The sequence below is a fragment of the Tursiops truncatus genome, chromosome 7 (assembly GCF_011762595.2).
Source record: "Tursiops truncatus isolate mTurTru1 chromosome 7, mTurTru1.mat.Y, whole genome shotgun sequence".
NCBI lineage: Eukaryota > Metazoa > Chordata > Mammalia > Artiodactyla > Delphinidae > Tursiops > Tursiops truncatus.
Window position 1 is genome coordinate 60,423,840 of NC_047040.1, and position 17,907 is coordinate 60,441,746.

Sequence of the window (17,907 nt, forward strand, 5' to 3'; positions counted from 1 at the left end):
CTCAATTATGATATATTATGTAATAACCTCAAAACAATACATCTAAAACAAAAATCTTGGGCTTTTTCCACTTAAATCTACTTTTCCTATCTTCCCCATCTCAGTGAATAGTACCACTACTGCTTAAGCAATGGGATCCTCCTCGTTCCTCTTTCCCTCATCAATCACATTTAATTCAACAGCAAATGCTACTGGCTCTACCTCCAAAGATATCCTTAACCAGACAACTAAATGCAGTGTGGCCTATAACACTGCAACATTCTGGTCTCCCTTCTTTCACTCTTGCCCCCTACAGTGTGTTCTCTGCACAGCAGCCAGAATCATCTTTTAAAAATATAAACCCTATCATATAACCCCCACCTACTTAAAACCTCCAAAGGCTATCAACTACTCTTACTCCGTATGACCTAGTTTCGCCAACCCCCTTCAACCATCTCCTACCTTTCTCTCCATCACCACGACGACTTAACAACAGTGATCTTTCTGGACAACAAAAATGCCAAGAATGTTCTCATTTCAGGGCCTCTGCATACATTGATCCCTTCAGATTATTACATGGCTGTTTCCTCTTCATTCAGAAACCAGCAAAATGTTTCTTCATACATTAACGTATTTTCATACATATTAATTTGTTTATTTAATATTTGTTCACTGACTGCTCCTCTTGGCAAGAAGGTAAGCTTCATGAGAGCAGTGACTTTGCTTTGTTTGCCACTAGATTCCTGGCATCAAGAACACAGAAGGCATTGTGAAATGAACATTCGCACTGCAAACTGAGAAGAGGCAAGCCCATTCCTCCCACATCTGCTACCCATTCTTTTTGTATAAGGGGAAAAAGAGGTCTCTGCTTGAGCATGTAATTTAAATAAGTGATCTTCGACCATGAAGCAAATAAATAGTCCTACAAAAAGGCATTATAAAGATGGATTTCTTACTCCTAACACAGTACTTCTAAATGGAGAAAGCTGGTTTTCAAGAATAGAACAATTAGAAGTCAATGCAAATACATAGCTATTTTCACTGCACATAATATTTGAAAGATTCATCAATTACTAACTCAATTGTTCCTTTGGAAGAAATTCAGCACTGCCAGCCGAAACTTAAAAAAAAAACAAAACAAAAAACCCCAAACCAGCAAACCCCTCAAACAAAAGTGAATTTTGTATAACACAAGAAAAAAAACCCACCACTGCATTTTTTTTTTTTTTTTTTTGGCGGTACATGGGCCTCTCACTGTGTGGCATCTCCTGTTGTGGAGCACAGGCTCCGGACGCGCAGGCTCAGCGGCCATGGCTCACGGGCCCAGCCGCGCCGCGGCATGTGGGATCTTCCTGGACCCGGGCACGAACCCGCGTCCTCTGCATCGGCAGGCAGACTCTCAACCACTGCGCCACCAGGGAAGCCCCCACCACTGCATTTTTAAAGAGTATCTAGCCGGGCTTGAAAGTTTAACAATCTAATAAGAAATATTTGATTATAAAAAGCTCCATTTTACTAAGTCTGTGTTAAATGCTAGTTTATCTAAGATTAAATCTTTTCAAGTATCAAATCACCACAACTACAGTATTATTCAGAATCACTTTTATATCTGCAAATTTTCAAAAATTTCCAAGGGACACAAACCACTGAATAAAACAAATGTTAAGTGCAGTTACATATTATTTATCTGACAAGCTTAGGCATCTCAAACAGAGTGGGATGGGAACAAAAAAAAGTAAGTGCTCAAAGTATTTCTGACACTGAAGTTTGAATAACGGATATAAGAGACTATTTTAGACCTCTTTATGCTATATATGATTCATGTTACAATTCCATTAAGTTTACTAATATGGTATTTTTTACCCATAAGGGGACTGTTTGCAAGCGGAAAGTCCCTCACACCAGCAGTAAATTGAGATCTAACAGCATAAAAGTATGGAAGCAGGCAAAAATAAATCCACATTGTAAAAAACAGAAATAAAAACTAATAAGCACAAGCACCTGGGCCCATTTAGAACAGGTCATAAACAGTTCTATAATCACATCTTTTAAGAGAGTATTACTATATATTATGCATACTACGACTAAGTGATTCTTTCCCATGTACAATATGAATCATTTATTGATACTAGTTGTGGGACTTTGGGCAAGTCCTTTACAATAAAAGAAAACCAAACAATAATAATAAGGGGGCAAATCAACAAATGCAAGTAATGAGAGAAGGTTTTACAATAAAAGGGTGGGGCACAAGGTTGGCAAAAGGCTTAAGTCAGAAATTTAAAGTTAGTTAAAGCCTTGAAAAAGTTGGCTTCAATATCTTTAAACAGGAATGCCCAGGAACAGAACAAGTCTAAAATATATAATTTTTTGGGACTTCCCTGGTGGCGCAGTGTTTAAGAATCCGCCTGCCAATGCAGGGGACACGGGTTCTAGCCCTGATCTGGGAAGATTCCACATGCCGTGGAGCATCTAAGTCCGTGCGCCACAACTACTGAGCCTGTGCTCTAGAGCCTGTGCTCCGCAACAAGAGAAGCCACCGCAATGAAGAGTAGCCCGCGCTCGCCTCAACTAGAGAAAGCCCACACGCAGCAACCAAGACCCAAGGCAGCCAAAAAAAGGGAGAAAATGGTAGGAAGAAATAAGTCACCAGTACCAAACAATTTCAAAATCCAGCTAATTTAATCCATATTCCATTAGACCTGGGAATACTGTGGCCTGTGGGTCCATCCTCTGAGCCTGAAGCTCCACCTTCAAAATTGTTCTTCCTTTTTCTTGAAAGGTAGCACATGTTTGCAGCTGAATAGTGTTATCAGCCTGTTTCCTGCCTATAGAACTTTAGAAGTCCATTAGCCTTCCCTCATTCTGTCAGTCCAAACCGGCCGTGTTTCTGCTGATATAACACTCGCGAAAAACCTTGTGGGTAATCTGTGTATACCATGAAGGTTCATGTCAATAGACAAGGCAGTCCTCCACAGATGTTCCCTGAATTCATATCATAGAATTCAATCCCTATTCCTGGCTTTGTTGAGATTACTGAGAACAGTGAGTCACGTGCCTATCTCTTCAGCAAAACAAGATTACTTAGCCATACTCTTGGCTTTCTCCCCACAGCACACTTGCCTGATAATGAATCTTCTAATTTTAGTGTCTTCAGAACAGGCTGAGAATCTCCGAAATCATCAAGTCCTAGATCTTTTTTGCTTAACAGTTCTTCCCTCAATTTCTCTCTTTCCTCTCACATTTTACGAAAAGCAGGAAACCAGGCCAAAGCTTCAATACTTTGTTTGGAAAACTACTCAGCTAAGTATTCAAGTTTATTGCTTACAAGTTCTCCTTTCCACATTAATGCAGGACACAATTCAGCCAGGCTTTCTGGCATTATACAAAAAAGATCTCCTTTACTCCAGTTGCCAATAACATGTTCCTCATTTCCTTCTGGGCCCTCACCAGAGGCACCTTTTACTGGACTGTTACTAGTACTAGAAGGCATTCCTATTTCTATCAACATTCTCTTTTATAATGATATAGTATGTATTCTCTAAGATGATAAAAAAGTTTTCTCTCCCATGGTCCTAACTTTGCTCTGAGTCCTCACCAGCAGTGCCTTTAACATCCATATTTCTACCAACAGTTTGTTCAAGGCAAACTTGCTTTTTCTATCATGTGTCTCAAAATTCTTCCAGTTTCTACCTATTACACATTTCTAAAGACATTTCTACAGTTTTAGTTGTTACAGTAGTATCCCACTCCCTGGTACAAAAATCTGTATTAGTTTCCTATGGCTGCTGTACTAAATTATCACAAACATGGAGGCTTAAAACAACAGAAACGTATTCTCTCACAGTCTAGAGGCAAAATCTAAAATCAATATCACTGAGCTGAAATCAGGGTGTCATCAGGGCCACACTCCCTCCAGAGGCTCTGAAGGAGAATCTGTTCTTTGCCTCTTCCAATTCCTGGTGGCTACTAGTGTTCTCTGGCTTGTGGCCACATTACTCAGCCTCTGTGGTCATGCTGCCTTTGGTGGGGCCATAATTCAGCCTGCCACAGGTGCATACGCTTCATACTCTCTGCCTTTACCCTCTTTTGGTTCATTTGCTTCAAATAGTTTTATAATGTAATCAGCTTAATTATCCATGTTCATAAAGGAATATATATTAGGAAATTTGGGATTAGAAATATGGCAAGAGAAATTTTAATAAGAAAATTGTACATGAAGTAAATGCAGAAAATTTAGCTAGTTCCCTCCATCTTAACTTTGGGGAAAATAAGTACTTTTAATGTTCAAAATAAAAAACTAAAGTTGGTAAATAAAATGCAACTCTGATCAAGTGAAGGGTTTTTTTTGTTTTGTTTTGTTTTGTTTTTGCGGTATGCGGGCCTCTCACTGCTGTGGCCTCTCCCGTTGCGGAGCACAGGCTCCGGACGCGCAGGCTCAGCAGCCATGGCTCACGGGCCTAGCCGCTCCATGGCACATGGGATCCTCCTGGACCGGGACACGAACCTGTGTCCCCTGCATCGGCAGGCGGACTCTCAACCACTGTGCCACCAGGGAAGCCCAAGTGAAGGTTTTTATGGAAAAGGTCCACTCAGGAAACAGATCAGGCTAAGGATCATGATCACAGCGTTAACTGGAATGACAGGCAGACAATCATCTCCATGACTAAATATTAAATATGTGGTTTTAAAGCTGCTATATAACAGATTCTCTCCTCCCTCAAACCTTTACATCTTATAATCTGTTTTATACTCAATTGGAAAGCAGTTAAAAATAAATTTATTTCTGTTCTTACCTCTACACAGTCAAAGTTCTCATCAACTTTAGATGCATATTCAACACGGAACATTGTTGACAGGCTACCAGCAATATAATATAACAAGATCTTCAGACCCTTGTAACCAAAAGCAGTTTCACTAAAAGGGGAAAAACAGCAGTAATCTAAGACCCGAAAATGAATCTTTACAAAGTCATGACAAAGTATTAACCCTACATATAAACAAGTTTAACTTCATGGGTAGTTTCGAGATTTTAAACTATACTTATTAAAAACAAATACACAAACGAACCATACTGAATGAAACTGGGCTTCCGCTTTCCTCATTTATAAAGTGAGAGAATAATAACACCTACCTCAAGGATGTTTTATGGGTTAAATGAACAAGTTAATACATGTAAACTGTGTATAATATTGACTGTCACATTGTACAAGTATACTACAGCTACTGTTGCTGCTCTTACTGTTGCTACTACTAGGAGGCATTTCAAATCAGAGACAAGCAATGTCAAATTGATTCCTGGCTAGGCAAGCGGCTAAGATGTAGCCTTAGCCCAGTGCTTCCAACTTACCACTTGCATCCATCACCAACATCCAGAGCTATTGAAAGTGGTGAGTGATAGTACCTGTCTGATCACACCCCACTTATGAACTCAGAAAGCAGATCTGGAGCTGCTGCTATTTTTTTCCAACCTTGCTCCCCGCTACCCATCTACGCCTTGCTATTCCCTTTTTCAGCTTAAAAAAAAGTCTTCTGGGACTTCCCTGGCGGTCCAGTGATTAAAAATCCGCGCTCCCAATGCAGGGGGCATGGGTTCGATCCTTGGTAGGCAGAGATCCTGCACACTGGCCAAAAAAACAATCCAGAATAGGTAAATTTATAAAGACAGAAAGTAGATTAGTGGCTACCCAGGGCTAGGGAGGGTAGGGGAAAGAGGGAACAACTGCTAATTGGTCACAATGGGAATTTTGGTGGGAGTGATGAAAATTGGCAGTGGTGATGATTGCGCAACTCTCAATATGCTAAAACCCATGGAACTTTACACTTTAAAAAGCTGAATTGTAGGGCTTCTCTGGTGGCGCAGTGGTTGAGAGTCCGCCTGCCGATGCAGGGGACGCGGGTTCGTGCCCTGGTCCGGGAGGATCTCACATGCCGTGGAGCAACTAAGCCCGTGAGCCATGGCCGCTGAGCCTGCGCGTCCGGAGCCTGTGCTCCGCAACGGGAGAGGCCACAACAGTGAGAGGCCCGCGTACCACACACACAAAAAAAAAGCTGAATTGTATGATAGAGGCTTTTTTTTTTTTTTGGCGGTACACGGGCCTCTCATTGCTGTGGCCTCTCCCGTTGCGGAGCACAGGCTCCGGACGCGCAGGCCAAGAGGCCATGGCTCAGGGGCCCAGCCGCTCCGCGGCATGTGGGATCTTCCCGGACCGGGGTACGAACCCGCGTCCCCTGCATCGGCAGGAGGACTCAACCACTGCGCCACCAGGGAAGCCCAGAGGGTTTTTTTTGAAGGTGAATACTGAAAGAGTGGTTAAAAGAAGCAGTGTCATTTCCAGATTTCTGTCTAGGCTACCAAAACAAAATATGAGCAGTGTCCATTCTAGGACTCTGAAAATTATATGTAGTAGGAAGGAGTGGCAATGACACTAGGATCAAGATCAATGTCATGGGTCCCAAGATACAGAGTTATCATGATTATGTGATTGTCATCTGCCTACCTTAGAGGAGGGGTATGCAAGCACACCACTTTTAATGACATGCAAAGTGAGTGTGCAAAATGCCATTAGGAAGCAGTACCTGTGAAATTAGATCCTACTCACTAAGGTATTACCATAGGAAGAGATTTTAAATAGCAGTAAGAGGAAGAGAATAAAATAAAAAGCTCCTTAAAGACAGAGATACAAAGAGAAAGCATTCTTATTTTTATGGTGTAATAAAACCTGTTTAAAATATGAAAGGCTCAAATTTTGGCACAAATCAATATATAGTAAAATTCAGTTATTAATATTTAAAAGCACATAAAATGCCTAATCTGATGTATTCATAAGAAATTCTCAAGAAACTTGTTCCATGAAGAGACATTTGTCAATTTAAAAACACATTAAATAAATATGTCCAAAATGTTGAAATAATGCATAGAGAAAATAGCAATAAGAGGGAATATTTTAAATGTCAACTATGTCTAAACACCCTTTCCTACTAAAAATACCATGGTTCCTTGAGAATATGCCCGACTCCAGAACTAGCAGAGGAAGTACAAGGTGAACGTGGAACACCTTATTGTATCACAAGGTAACATGTCCTCAAAATGATGACGATATATCTAAAGGACTCAAAAAGCCAGTTTGAAAGAGCCACTTGTTGAATCTGTGATAATTTGAGCATCAAATTAATAACAGTAAAAGATTATAAACCATTAATTTAAAAAAAGAATCCCTGAGTCTATTCTGATATAAACAATACACAAGGGGAAGAAGAGAAGCTGTTTTTTATAGCAGAATGCAAACTAATAACTGCTGAAGGTGTGGTAGAGTTAGAAAATCGCCATTTTACAATCATAGTAAAATACTGACATGAATCATTAACAGTTTTAAAGCTGCTGAGCGAAAGTTTGATGGGAAACAGGATATTTTCACTCTCAGACTATCTCCCCACAGATTACATATAAATAACAAAGAAAAGCCCAATAACCTTTTAGTGGAGAAACCTGGCAGATACCTCGAAACTTAATGACCCAAGTTAGCTTAACCAACAATGGGACAAACTGACCTCATAGACTTTCTGATATGACACACTGAGAAGGACATATACAACTTCTGTTGTGGTACTACAAAAATATGCATTATCTGAATTTAATCATGAAGAAACAATCAAATGAGTCCAAAATGGTTTGTAAAACTAGCCTATTCTCTACAAAAATGTCAGTGCCATGGAAAACAAAGCCTGAAGAACTGTTTCAGACTAAAGGGACTAAAGAGAGATGACAACTAAATGCAATACGTGATTCTAGATTGGATCCAGGATGGGGAAAATGGTTATAAAAGAATTACTAGGAATCAACTGGCAAAGTTTGAAATGTGGATTATATTTTAGAAAACAGTACTGTATCAATGTTAAATTTCCTGAGTTTTGATAATTCTACTATGGTTACTGTCCTTGTTTTTAGGAAATACATACTAAAGAATTTAGGAGTAAGAGAAGATATTCCTGCAACCTACTCTCAAATGGTTCAACAACAACCTATCAATATATTTATATAAGAGAATGATTAAAGCAAATATAGCTAAATGTTAATAACTGATGATTGTAGATAAAGGATATACAGAATATTATTCTTGCAACTTACTGTAAATTTGAAATTTTCTTCAAAATCAAAAGTTAAAAAAACAAAAGGTGATGGACTATTCTAATAATGTAATGAAGGTATAGGAAATTAAAGAATTGTGCTGAATAGCCCAGGATGTATCTTTAAAGTTGCTTCTGAAAATAAATTTCTCTTAATTGCTTATTTACTTGTCCCAGAATAAACTTAAGCTTTCCAGATTTAGGGGAGTGTTTTCTAAAAGCAGTATAGCAAAATGGTAGGAAAAAAGGAGTAGTTATGAATATGGGCTCTGCAGTCAGACTGACTAAATCTGAACTTCAGCCATTCATACGTCCTTAGGCAACTATCCAATCCCACCAATGTTAATGTTACAAATGATAATACCATTGCTAAGATTATGAGAATTAAATGAGATAATGCACCTATAGCACTAAATGATAGGTATTATATAGTAGATTGGTGTCTCAATGTAAAAAATGCCATTCTTATATTTTAAAATAAATTACATGAAAAATAACAGTAAAGAAAATAAATTCTCATCTCTAAATTAAAAAAAAAATGTTTTTGCCATACTAATTTGACAAATATCTTACTAAGTTACTTACTCATCCCCAAAGAGTTGATGGGTATATTCAGGAAAGAAAGTTCTAATGTCATTCTCAAGATCTTCAGGAAAACGAACTGTTTAAAAGAATAAAAAATATAGAGATATTAACGATATTAAAGATGACAGGTATTTCCAGTTTAAGAATTTCAGTGTAACTAGGATACAGCCAACATTTTTCATACTTAAAATGTCACTTTTCCATTATATGATTTACACTGGATTCTCATGAGGAAAACAAACAATGAAAATCAGAATATTACTTTGAGTGCTTCAGCGTCAAAACCCTACTGATTCTAAGAATTAGAAAACTAGGCATGACAGAGGCATCTGATTTAATTTTTACTTTTCTGGTATGTTTATACACAATGCAAAGAGTAAAAGGAAACAAAACCAAAAAAGCACTTTGAGATGAGAAAAGCTACAGTACAAAGGAAACAAAAACAAAGTGCTGTAAGAAACATTCTGAGAACAAGAACAATCTGAGTTTGATGAAGCTCATAGCATCACATCATTCTTTATGACTGCAAGATGATGATGTTTATGTTGTTCCTAGATTTTTTCCTTTTCTTTTTTGCTATTAAAAGTAACGCTGCAATGACATCCTTAACCGTGCTATACTTTTACAAGTATACATGGAGTAAATTCCTGGCAGTACAAGTGCTGAAAAAAGTACTGAAATATTTTTGCAAATACTGCTTAAGTGCCCTTTAAAATACTGTAAATACACACCAGCAGCTACTTAAACTCCTTTGTTTCTCCCATATCCCTGAGAATACTCTGTACCCTCAACTTTAATTTCTACCAATCCAGGATGGAAATGGGTATCTTGTTATTTTTATTTGCATTTATTATGAGTACTGATATTACTGGACTTCTTCCCAATATAATTTATCTTATGAAGAAAAACTACCAAAAAAACCAAACAAACCCTTAAGCAATTGAAGAATGAAAAGATAACTGCAGATGAAAAGTTTCTAACACTGTCCTTGTAGAGCAGGTCATTCACAGGGTGCCAAAGTTATCAACTAGCAGCTTACTGATTTACAAAAGGAAAGACAATCTTTTCACTGTAGAGATCTGGTGGTCACCATCTTTCCAAGTGATCTCAAACTTAGAATCACTCATTGTGGGACAGACCAACAATATGTGCCTCTTGATTCAATGCAAAATAATGCATACAGTATCACCTATGAAGTTTTCTTACTGAAAAATTTTATCCTAGCTCGAATCCAGCTTTATATCTTCCAATTTACAATAGAGAAGGGAACAAATTAAATACCAGCAAAAGGAAATAGACAAATCCAGAATGCAGATTTGTTTAATAATTCTATGTAATGACTTTACTCTGCCTAATAAATCAATGGCATCGGGAGGGAAAAGTTCCATGGGTAGGAGGGACTGTTCTGGATTAAAAGAGATTAAAGAAACACCCAACACAATGCATGATTCTTGAGTGGATTCTGGTTTAAATCTTTTTTTTTTTTTTTAAGCCACTGAAGACTTTCCAGAACAACCAGGGAAACCAGAAAATTTCATGATACCAAAGAATTACCACTAATTTTCTTAGGTGTAATAACTGTGTTGTGGTTATATATGTGCATATTCATATATTAGGACATGTGCTATGAGCAAATTCATGATGTTCAGAAAGCTACTTTCAAATAATTCAGCAAAAATACACACACAATAAAGCATATATGGAAAATGTTAATTGTTAAATCTAGGTATAGGATATACAGGTATAATCCTATTCCCTCAATTTTTCTGTGTTTGCAAATTTTCGTAATGAAAATTGAAAGAAAAAAAGGCCTGGGAAAATACAGCAAAATGCTAAGATTTGAAAAAGCTGAGTGATGGAATCAGAGATATTCATTAGTTGCTTGTAATTTTTGCATGTCTGTAATATTTCATAATAAGAAAATAAAGTAGTCCAATATGTCTAGACTCATTAACCTAAAAATTCCCAACTACTGCATCTTTAATATTTTAAAATGTCTCGAAGTCTCTAGAAATTATTAAAAAATAATTTCAAAAAAAATTAATTTCAAGCTACTGCTTCTAATATGTATAGCACTTTGGTAATGATGGGTAGAGACATGGATAGAGAAAAAGACAAGTAATGAATAGGAAAAGTGTAAGGTTAGTTATGATAACTATTTCTATAAATTGGATTGGCCTTCTTCCAATACCCACTCCTGTCATCCAAATTAGTGAGGTTTTACTATTTTAGCATGGAATTTAGTCCACAGAAGATAGGAACTAAAAGAAAAAGTAAAGTGATGAATCTTTTAGTTAAAATGAAGTAAAACTCGGGCTTCCCTGGTGGTGCAGTGGTTGAGAGTCCGCCTGCCGACGCAGGGGATACGGGTTCGTGCCCCGCTCCGGGAAGATCCCACATGCCGCGGAGTGGCGAGGCCCGTGAGCCATGGCCACTGGGCCTGCACGTCCGGTGCCTGTGCTCCGCAACAGGAGTGGCCACAACAGTGAGAGGCCCGCGTACCGCAAAAACACAAACAAAAAACAAACCAAAAAAAAACCCCAAAATGAAGTAAAACTCAAATAGCTTAAGGCAAATATATACTTAAATATTTATTGGCTTGAGCAGATTTGATTAGATTTTAAATATAAGAATCCAAGAGAAACTCTTTAAAACCACTGCTGTGTAGTTAATAAAGGATTCTTTTACTATCCAATAAGTGAAGTTTTTATATCAGTCCTTATCGTGAAACTTGAAATATGAAAATTTGTTCACTGTATGACCTTTAACCACACTGGGCAGATTTCTAAAAAGTTGCCTAAAAGTTCCTGGCATTACACATTGAGAAAATACCATGGGTTAAATTTGATAGAGATTAGAATGAAAGTAATCTCCTCAAAAGAGGGTTTTTAAGGTAAAAAGTCCTGGGCCTTAGACAAAAGGAACCAACAATTGGTGCTAGGGGCACAAAGAACGGAGGTTAGTCCTTTTAATAGACAGGACAAATGTGAGTTTTCTATTCTCATTTTAAAAACCCTCAACACTTATACAAATGTAGTAATTACTATGAAAGGGATGAAACCAGATCTCTAAATCTGCCTACTCTGGGCATATCAAATAAACAGAGTTATAAAATATGAGGGCTTCTGTGTCTGGCTGCTTTCACTTAATATGTTGTCACGGTTCATCCATGTTGTAGCATGTGCTAGTAGCTCATTCCCTTCTCGTGGCTGAACATTATTCTACTGTACAGAGGTGCCGTATTTTGTTTATACACTCATCAGTTAACGAACATTTGGGACTATTTGAATAATGCTGCTATGAACGTGTGTGCACAAGTTTTTGTGTGAAAAACATTGTTATTGGATATACATTTAAGGAGCAGTCACACACAAAATAATAATATGTTATTAATAATATTATTAGTTGTCACTTGAACATTTACTGTGTGCCAGGCAATTTGTTAAGGATTTTATAAACATTATTGTAGTTAATCCTTGCAAGAGCTGTACAAGGTAGGTAACATTACTACTTCCATTTTACAGATGAATAATGCAAAAAAGAATAATTTGCTCAAGGTTACAAAGTCGGTAATAGTGAGTTTAAGGCTGACTCAATCTGCATATATATATGTACATGAGAACACATACGAAGTGCTGTTACGTCAGTAAAGCAAGAGAGCAAGCAAGCAAACCAAATATCAAGCAATAGAATGATTAAATAAATTATATAAATGTGAAATGGTTTATATAATCACTAAACATCATGTTACTGAGATATTTGGTGACAGAGAAAAATGTTCACAATGTACCTACAGTTAAGTGAACAGAACATGACACTGTGACCTGAATTTTATAAAAGAGAAATAATATAAGTAAATATATAATTTAAAAAACTAGAAAGAAATATCCCAAATTACAATACTGAAGTAGTTATTCTGGGTGACAGAATTACAGGTTTAATTTTAATTTCTTATATTCTTCAGCACTTTTTAAAATTTCTGCAAAATATACATTATTCCAATAGAGAAACAGACAATATAAAAACTGAAATAATTTAAAATAAGCACTAAAAATTTTCTTTCCAAGAAAAATTATGTCATTCACATCTGTGGAGACAAATGGAAGATCAGGGCCTGGAATACTAAATGGCACCTTATTGCCAACATAGGACCTGCAATGAATTTTCTTTTTGAATATACATCCTATTGTTTCTACTCCTATATATATAGTTCCTGTATTTCCTAGTTCTCCGAATCACTTCTGTAATTTTTGGAGGGACAAAGAAGCATAAAAGAAGATACATTCCATCTCCAGGCTATTGTAAATAGAGCTGCGATGAACATTTTGGTACATGACTCTTTTTGAATTATGGTTTTCTCAGGGTATATGCCCAGTAGTGGGATTGCTGGGTCATATGGTAGTTCTATTTGTAGTTTTTAAAGTGTCCATCATCAGATGAATGGATAAAGAAGATGTGGCACATATATACAATGGAATATTACTCAGCCATGAAAAGAAATGAAATTGAGCTATTTGTAGTGAGGTGGATGGACCTAGAGTCTGTCATACAGAGTGAAGTCAGAAAGAGAAAGACAAATACTGTATGCTAACACATATATATGGAATTTAAGAAAAAAAATGTCATGAAGAACCTAGGGGTAAGACAGGAATAAAGACACAGACCTATTAGAGAATGGACTTGAGGATATGGGGAGGGGGAAGGGTAAGCTGTGACAAAGGCAGAGAGTGGCATGGACATATATACACTACCAAATGAAAAATAGATAGCTAGTGGGAAGCAGCCGCATAGCACAGGGAGATCAGCTCGGTGCTTTGTGACCACCTAGAGGGGTGGGATAGGGAGGGTGGGAGGGAGGGAGACCCAAAAGGGAAGAGATATGGGAACATATGTATATGTATAACTGATCCACTTTGTTAGAAAGCAGAAACTAACACACCATTGTAAAGCAATTATACTTCAATAAAGATGTAAAAAAAAAAAGATACATTCTACATATGTCTTATTAGCCAAAAACAAAATTAAGAAATCACCAATGCATGTTAATCAATTATTAAAGTTTAATTAAATACTTAGGCGTTTAACATATGTACAACCCACTAACAGGTGCTCATATTGCAGATACAATGGGTTCTAGCTCTCAAGCAGCTTCAGAGATGCCACATATTCCCCACTGTATCTAGTTGTACTCTAGACTATAAGTTTATTCATAACCCTGTGTTCTTTAAATAACTGAAATCTTAAGTGCTCTGGCCAACATATATTTTCCTGAGTATACTAAATTCCAGAGCTATGGCAGAAATAACACATGAGCCTAGAACATCTTGTTCCAGAAAGTAATCAAAAAACGAAGTAATCAAATAATAAGGAGGACATGTAAAAAAGACACAGAAGCCAACTTGATCTGGCCTCCCACTGGTCAAGTCAGGGACAAATTGACCACCAAAATAAATGACAGTAACAGGTTATAATTCATTAAATAAAATAGGAAATAAATGAAAGAATTGAAAGTTTAATGAAAAACTGATAGGATGCAATGAAATCTGCACATCACTTCTGTGATAGTCCTAACAAAGATATACAATCTGAAATAAACGATAAGCAAACATGTGCCAAACCCAATTTGAGGGACATTCTACATAATAACTGGCCTGTAATCTTCAAAGTGTTAAGGTCAGGAAAGTCAAGAAAAGACTGACAACTGTTCCAGTCTGAAGGAGACAAAAGAGACAGCCTGGAACACTCCTTGAGATATCCTTGAGGTATCTACACGATTCACAGATTCACTTTACTTAGCATCTACTCAAATGTCACCTTAGTTGTAAGACCTGATCACTCTCTATTTTCTCCATAACACATATCACATATCACAATGTGTCATGTATTTAATATGTCTGTTTCTCATAATGAAAATGTAAGTTCAGTGAAAAGAGGGACTGTTTGTATACTGCTCTACCTCTAGTGCCGAGATAAGTGCCTGTCACATAGTACACCTAAATAAGTATTTGCTGAATGGTAGTAAACTTAAAACAAAGATCATCTCAGTAGAACTAACAATACACTGTATTTTTATAATTGGTTATATGGTTTTTTAGTAGAATTTAAAAGAGTATACTGGAGAGTAAGGGATAAAGGAAAACAAAACACACACTACATAGGAAAAGAGGAATGAGAAAGTATAAGGAAGCAACAGAAAAAGATGACAAAAGCAACAAACAATAAATGTAACGGAGATAAACTAGTTAGATTAAAAAAATTTTTACAAATCAAATTCAGTATGTTCTCTATAAATGACATGCCTAAAAGGAATGACAGGTTAAAAGTAAATGGAAGGACAAAAAAATGTAGCCTGTAAAACACAAAACCTGAAAATGCAATCTAAATTGTATTAAGGCAAGAAAAGCATTAAATGGCCTAAGAGGACAATCTCTTCAAAATGATTAAGGTGAATTATTTCAAGCCTTTAAGGAACAAGTATACCTAATGCTTTAAAAACTGCTGAGAGTAGGAATGGTAAAGTGGGAAGGCCATGAGAAATAGTTACAAAGAGTACAAAAGCTGACCTTCACCTTCCCTAAAAAGAAAGCCTTGAGGAGAAAAACACAGACCAAGATCATCTATAAACAATAATGTAAAAATATTTAAAGATAATATAGTCTTCATCAAAACAAAATATCTCGAGGTACTGAAATGCAAGGATGGTTCAAAATCTAAAGATTAAAAAATAAAATTATTTAAATATTATGTTTTACATTGTATATAAGATAGTATAATAAAAATTACTTCCAGGGAAACCAAAATGGCACTCAATAAAGTCTAATATGCATGTTTGAATAAAAACTCTTTGCAAACTGAAAAATACTCTCCAATGTAATAAGCCAGGATCACGTTTAGTGGAGAAATAACAAGAACCATCATCATTAATTTAAGGAAGAGGAATGACGGCTATCATTTTTTAACACTGTTCTGAACGTGCTAGCCAATGCAAATTGAAAAGAGAACAAAGTAAGAGGTATATATAGAAAAGAAAGTGAATTTACTAAAATGTTCAGATGCTATGATTGCATGCTTGAGAAAAACAAAGAAAATCAGCTGAAACCACTCTCCACAACAGTAGAAGAATCCAGTAAGATTATCTGTTTTTAAAATATATTAAAACAACAATGACAACAAAAAATATATTAAAGACAAACAACTCAATGAAAAAATATGCAAAGGATCTGAACAGATACTTCTACAAAGAAGATACACAAGCAGCCAATAAGCACATGTAAATATGCTCAATGTCATCAGTTATTAGGGAAATGCAAATTAAAACTGCAGTAAGATGTCATTTCACACCTACTAGGATGGCTATATATAAAAAAATAGTAAGTGCTGACAAGGATGTGGAAAAAGTGAAACTCATACATTGCTGGTGGGAATGTAAAATGGTGTAGCCACTATGGAATATAATTTGGCAATTCCTCAAAAAGCTAAACATAGAATTATCATATGACCCAGCAATTCTGTTCCTAGCTATATGGCAAAAGAACTGAAAACAAGGACAACAGACAACTGTATCTCGATGTTCACGGCAGCATTATTCACAATTGCCGAAAGGAGGAAACAACCCAAGTGTCCATCAACAGATGAATGAATAAACAAAGTGTGGTATACAACAGAATATTATTCAGCCATTAACAGGAATGAAGTTCTGATACATGTTACAACATGAAACATTTGCTAAGTAAGTTGAAAATGTTATGCTAAGTAAAATAAGCCAGACACAAAAGGACAAATATCCCACTTAAAAAAATATCTAAAATAGGTAAATTCATAGAGATAGAAAGTAGATTAGAGGTTACCAGGGGCTGGAGGGGAAGGTGAATGGGGAATTACTGCTTAACAGGAATATAGAGTTTCTGTTTGGGGTGATAAAAAAGTTTTGGAAACAGATAGTGGTGATGGCTGCACAACACTGTGAAGGTAGTTAATGCTACCTAATTGTATACCTAAACATAATTAAAGTGACATATAGAAAAAAAGATTCACTCTTTCTACAGTAACCTGCCCCCAGAGCACTGGACCCGTGTGGGAAAAGTGTGCCTACCAATCCCTCACACACAAAGTGAAAATAGCTTGCTATGGGAGAAGAATCTTGGGATAAACCTTAGTGGAATTACTGGTATGCAGGCAAGAGTTAAAGTTATCCCATGTGTCTAGTACAATGCCTGTCACATGGTAGCTTTCAATAAACATTTCTCCAGAGAAAGTAGAAAGGGAAGGGAAAGAGGGAGATAGGAAGAAAGGTTGTTTTGAGGGAAGCAAATTATTGCTGCTGACTGTAAGGGATTAGACTGACCAAATAACCCAGTCAATTTTAGTTCTGTCAAATATGTATAAAATTTATGTAAACTAGATTTTGATGTGGGAAAAAGATATGTGTTAAGAATTATTTTCCATAGTTCTCCCATACACAATAAAGATAGAAAATACAATGGACGAGGAGATCCCATTTATAATAGCAGTAAAATAGATGAAATACCTTGGAATAAACTTAAGAAATGTATATCATCTGTACATAAAATTTAAAACTCCACAGCTAGACATAAAAAAAGACCTGAATAAATAGAAAGATATTCTTGCTATTAGAAAGAAAGATTCAGCAATGTAAAGATGTTGATTCTCCCCATACTAAACTTAAATTTTAACAGGATCTCAATTTAAAAAAAATCAACCAAACACCTCTTTGGAACCTGATAAAATGTCCACCTAGAAGTAGACATTAGAGAAAACTCAGGAAAACTCCTAAAGAAATGAGTGGGACCCAGTCACACCATATACTAATCACAACATTTACTGTAACAGTACACTAATGGCTCAGGGAAAAAAAAAAGGCCCCAGAGTAAACCCAAGAATATATATAATATTTTAGTATGATTAAAAAAGAAATTTTAATTGTTGAAGACAACAAATCAGCAGCTAGATAACTGACTAAACCATCTAGAAAAGTATAAAGCTGGATTCCTACCCTATGCCTCATCAAGATAAAGATTCAAAGGTTTCAATTTAAAAAGAAAAAAAAATCGACAAATTATTAAAAGAAACAATAAATAAATCTTTTCATAATCTTAGAGTAGGAAGGACCTTTTTATAAGACACAGTGAAAACTCATAAAAGAAAAAGAAATTTCCCTAGATAAAAAATGTTAACTTCTACATAACAAACTCACCAAAA

The 17,907-nt window shown here is 36.3% G+C and overlaps 2 protein-coding genes across 3 annotated transcripts in view; one reads left to right on the forward strand and one right to left on the reverse strand.

The window, feature by feature from the left end:
* Positions 1 to 17,907, forward strand: part of SLC25A12 (solute carrier family 25 member 12) — a 173,946-nt gene that overhangs the window by 41,070 nt on the left and 114,969 nt on the right. The gene's annotated exons all lie outside the window — the stretch shown is intronic.
* HAT1 (histone acetyltransferase 1) overlaps positions 1 to 17,907 on the reverse strand; it is a 50,818-nt gene that overhangs the window by 24,981 nt on the left and 7,930 nt on the right. For both annotated transcript variants that reach the window (XM_004319546.4, XM_019923109.3), the window contains exons 3-4: positions 8,689 to 8,764; positions 4,773 to 4,893 (exon numbers count right to left, since the gene is read on the reverse strand). In XM_004319546.4, the coding sequence (XP_004319594.1) occupies positions 4,773 to 4,893; positions 8,689 to 8,764 (197 nt within the window). The remainder of the gene's footprint in view (positions 1 to 4,772; positions 4,894 to 8,688; positions 8,765 to 17,907) is intronic.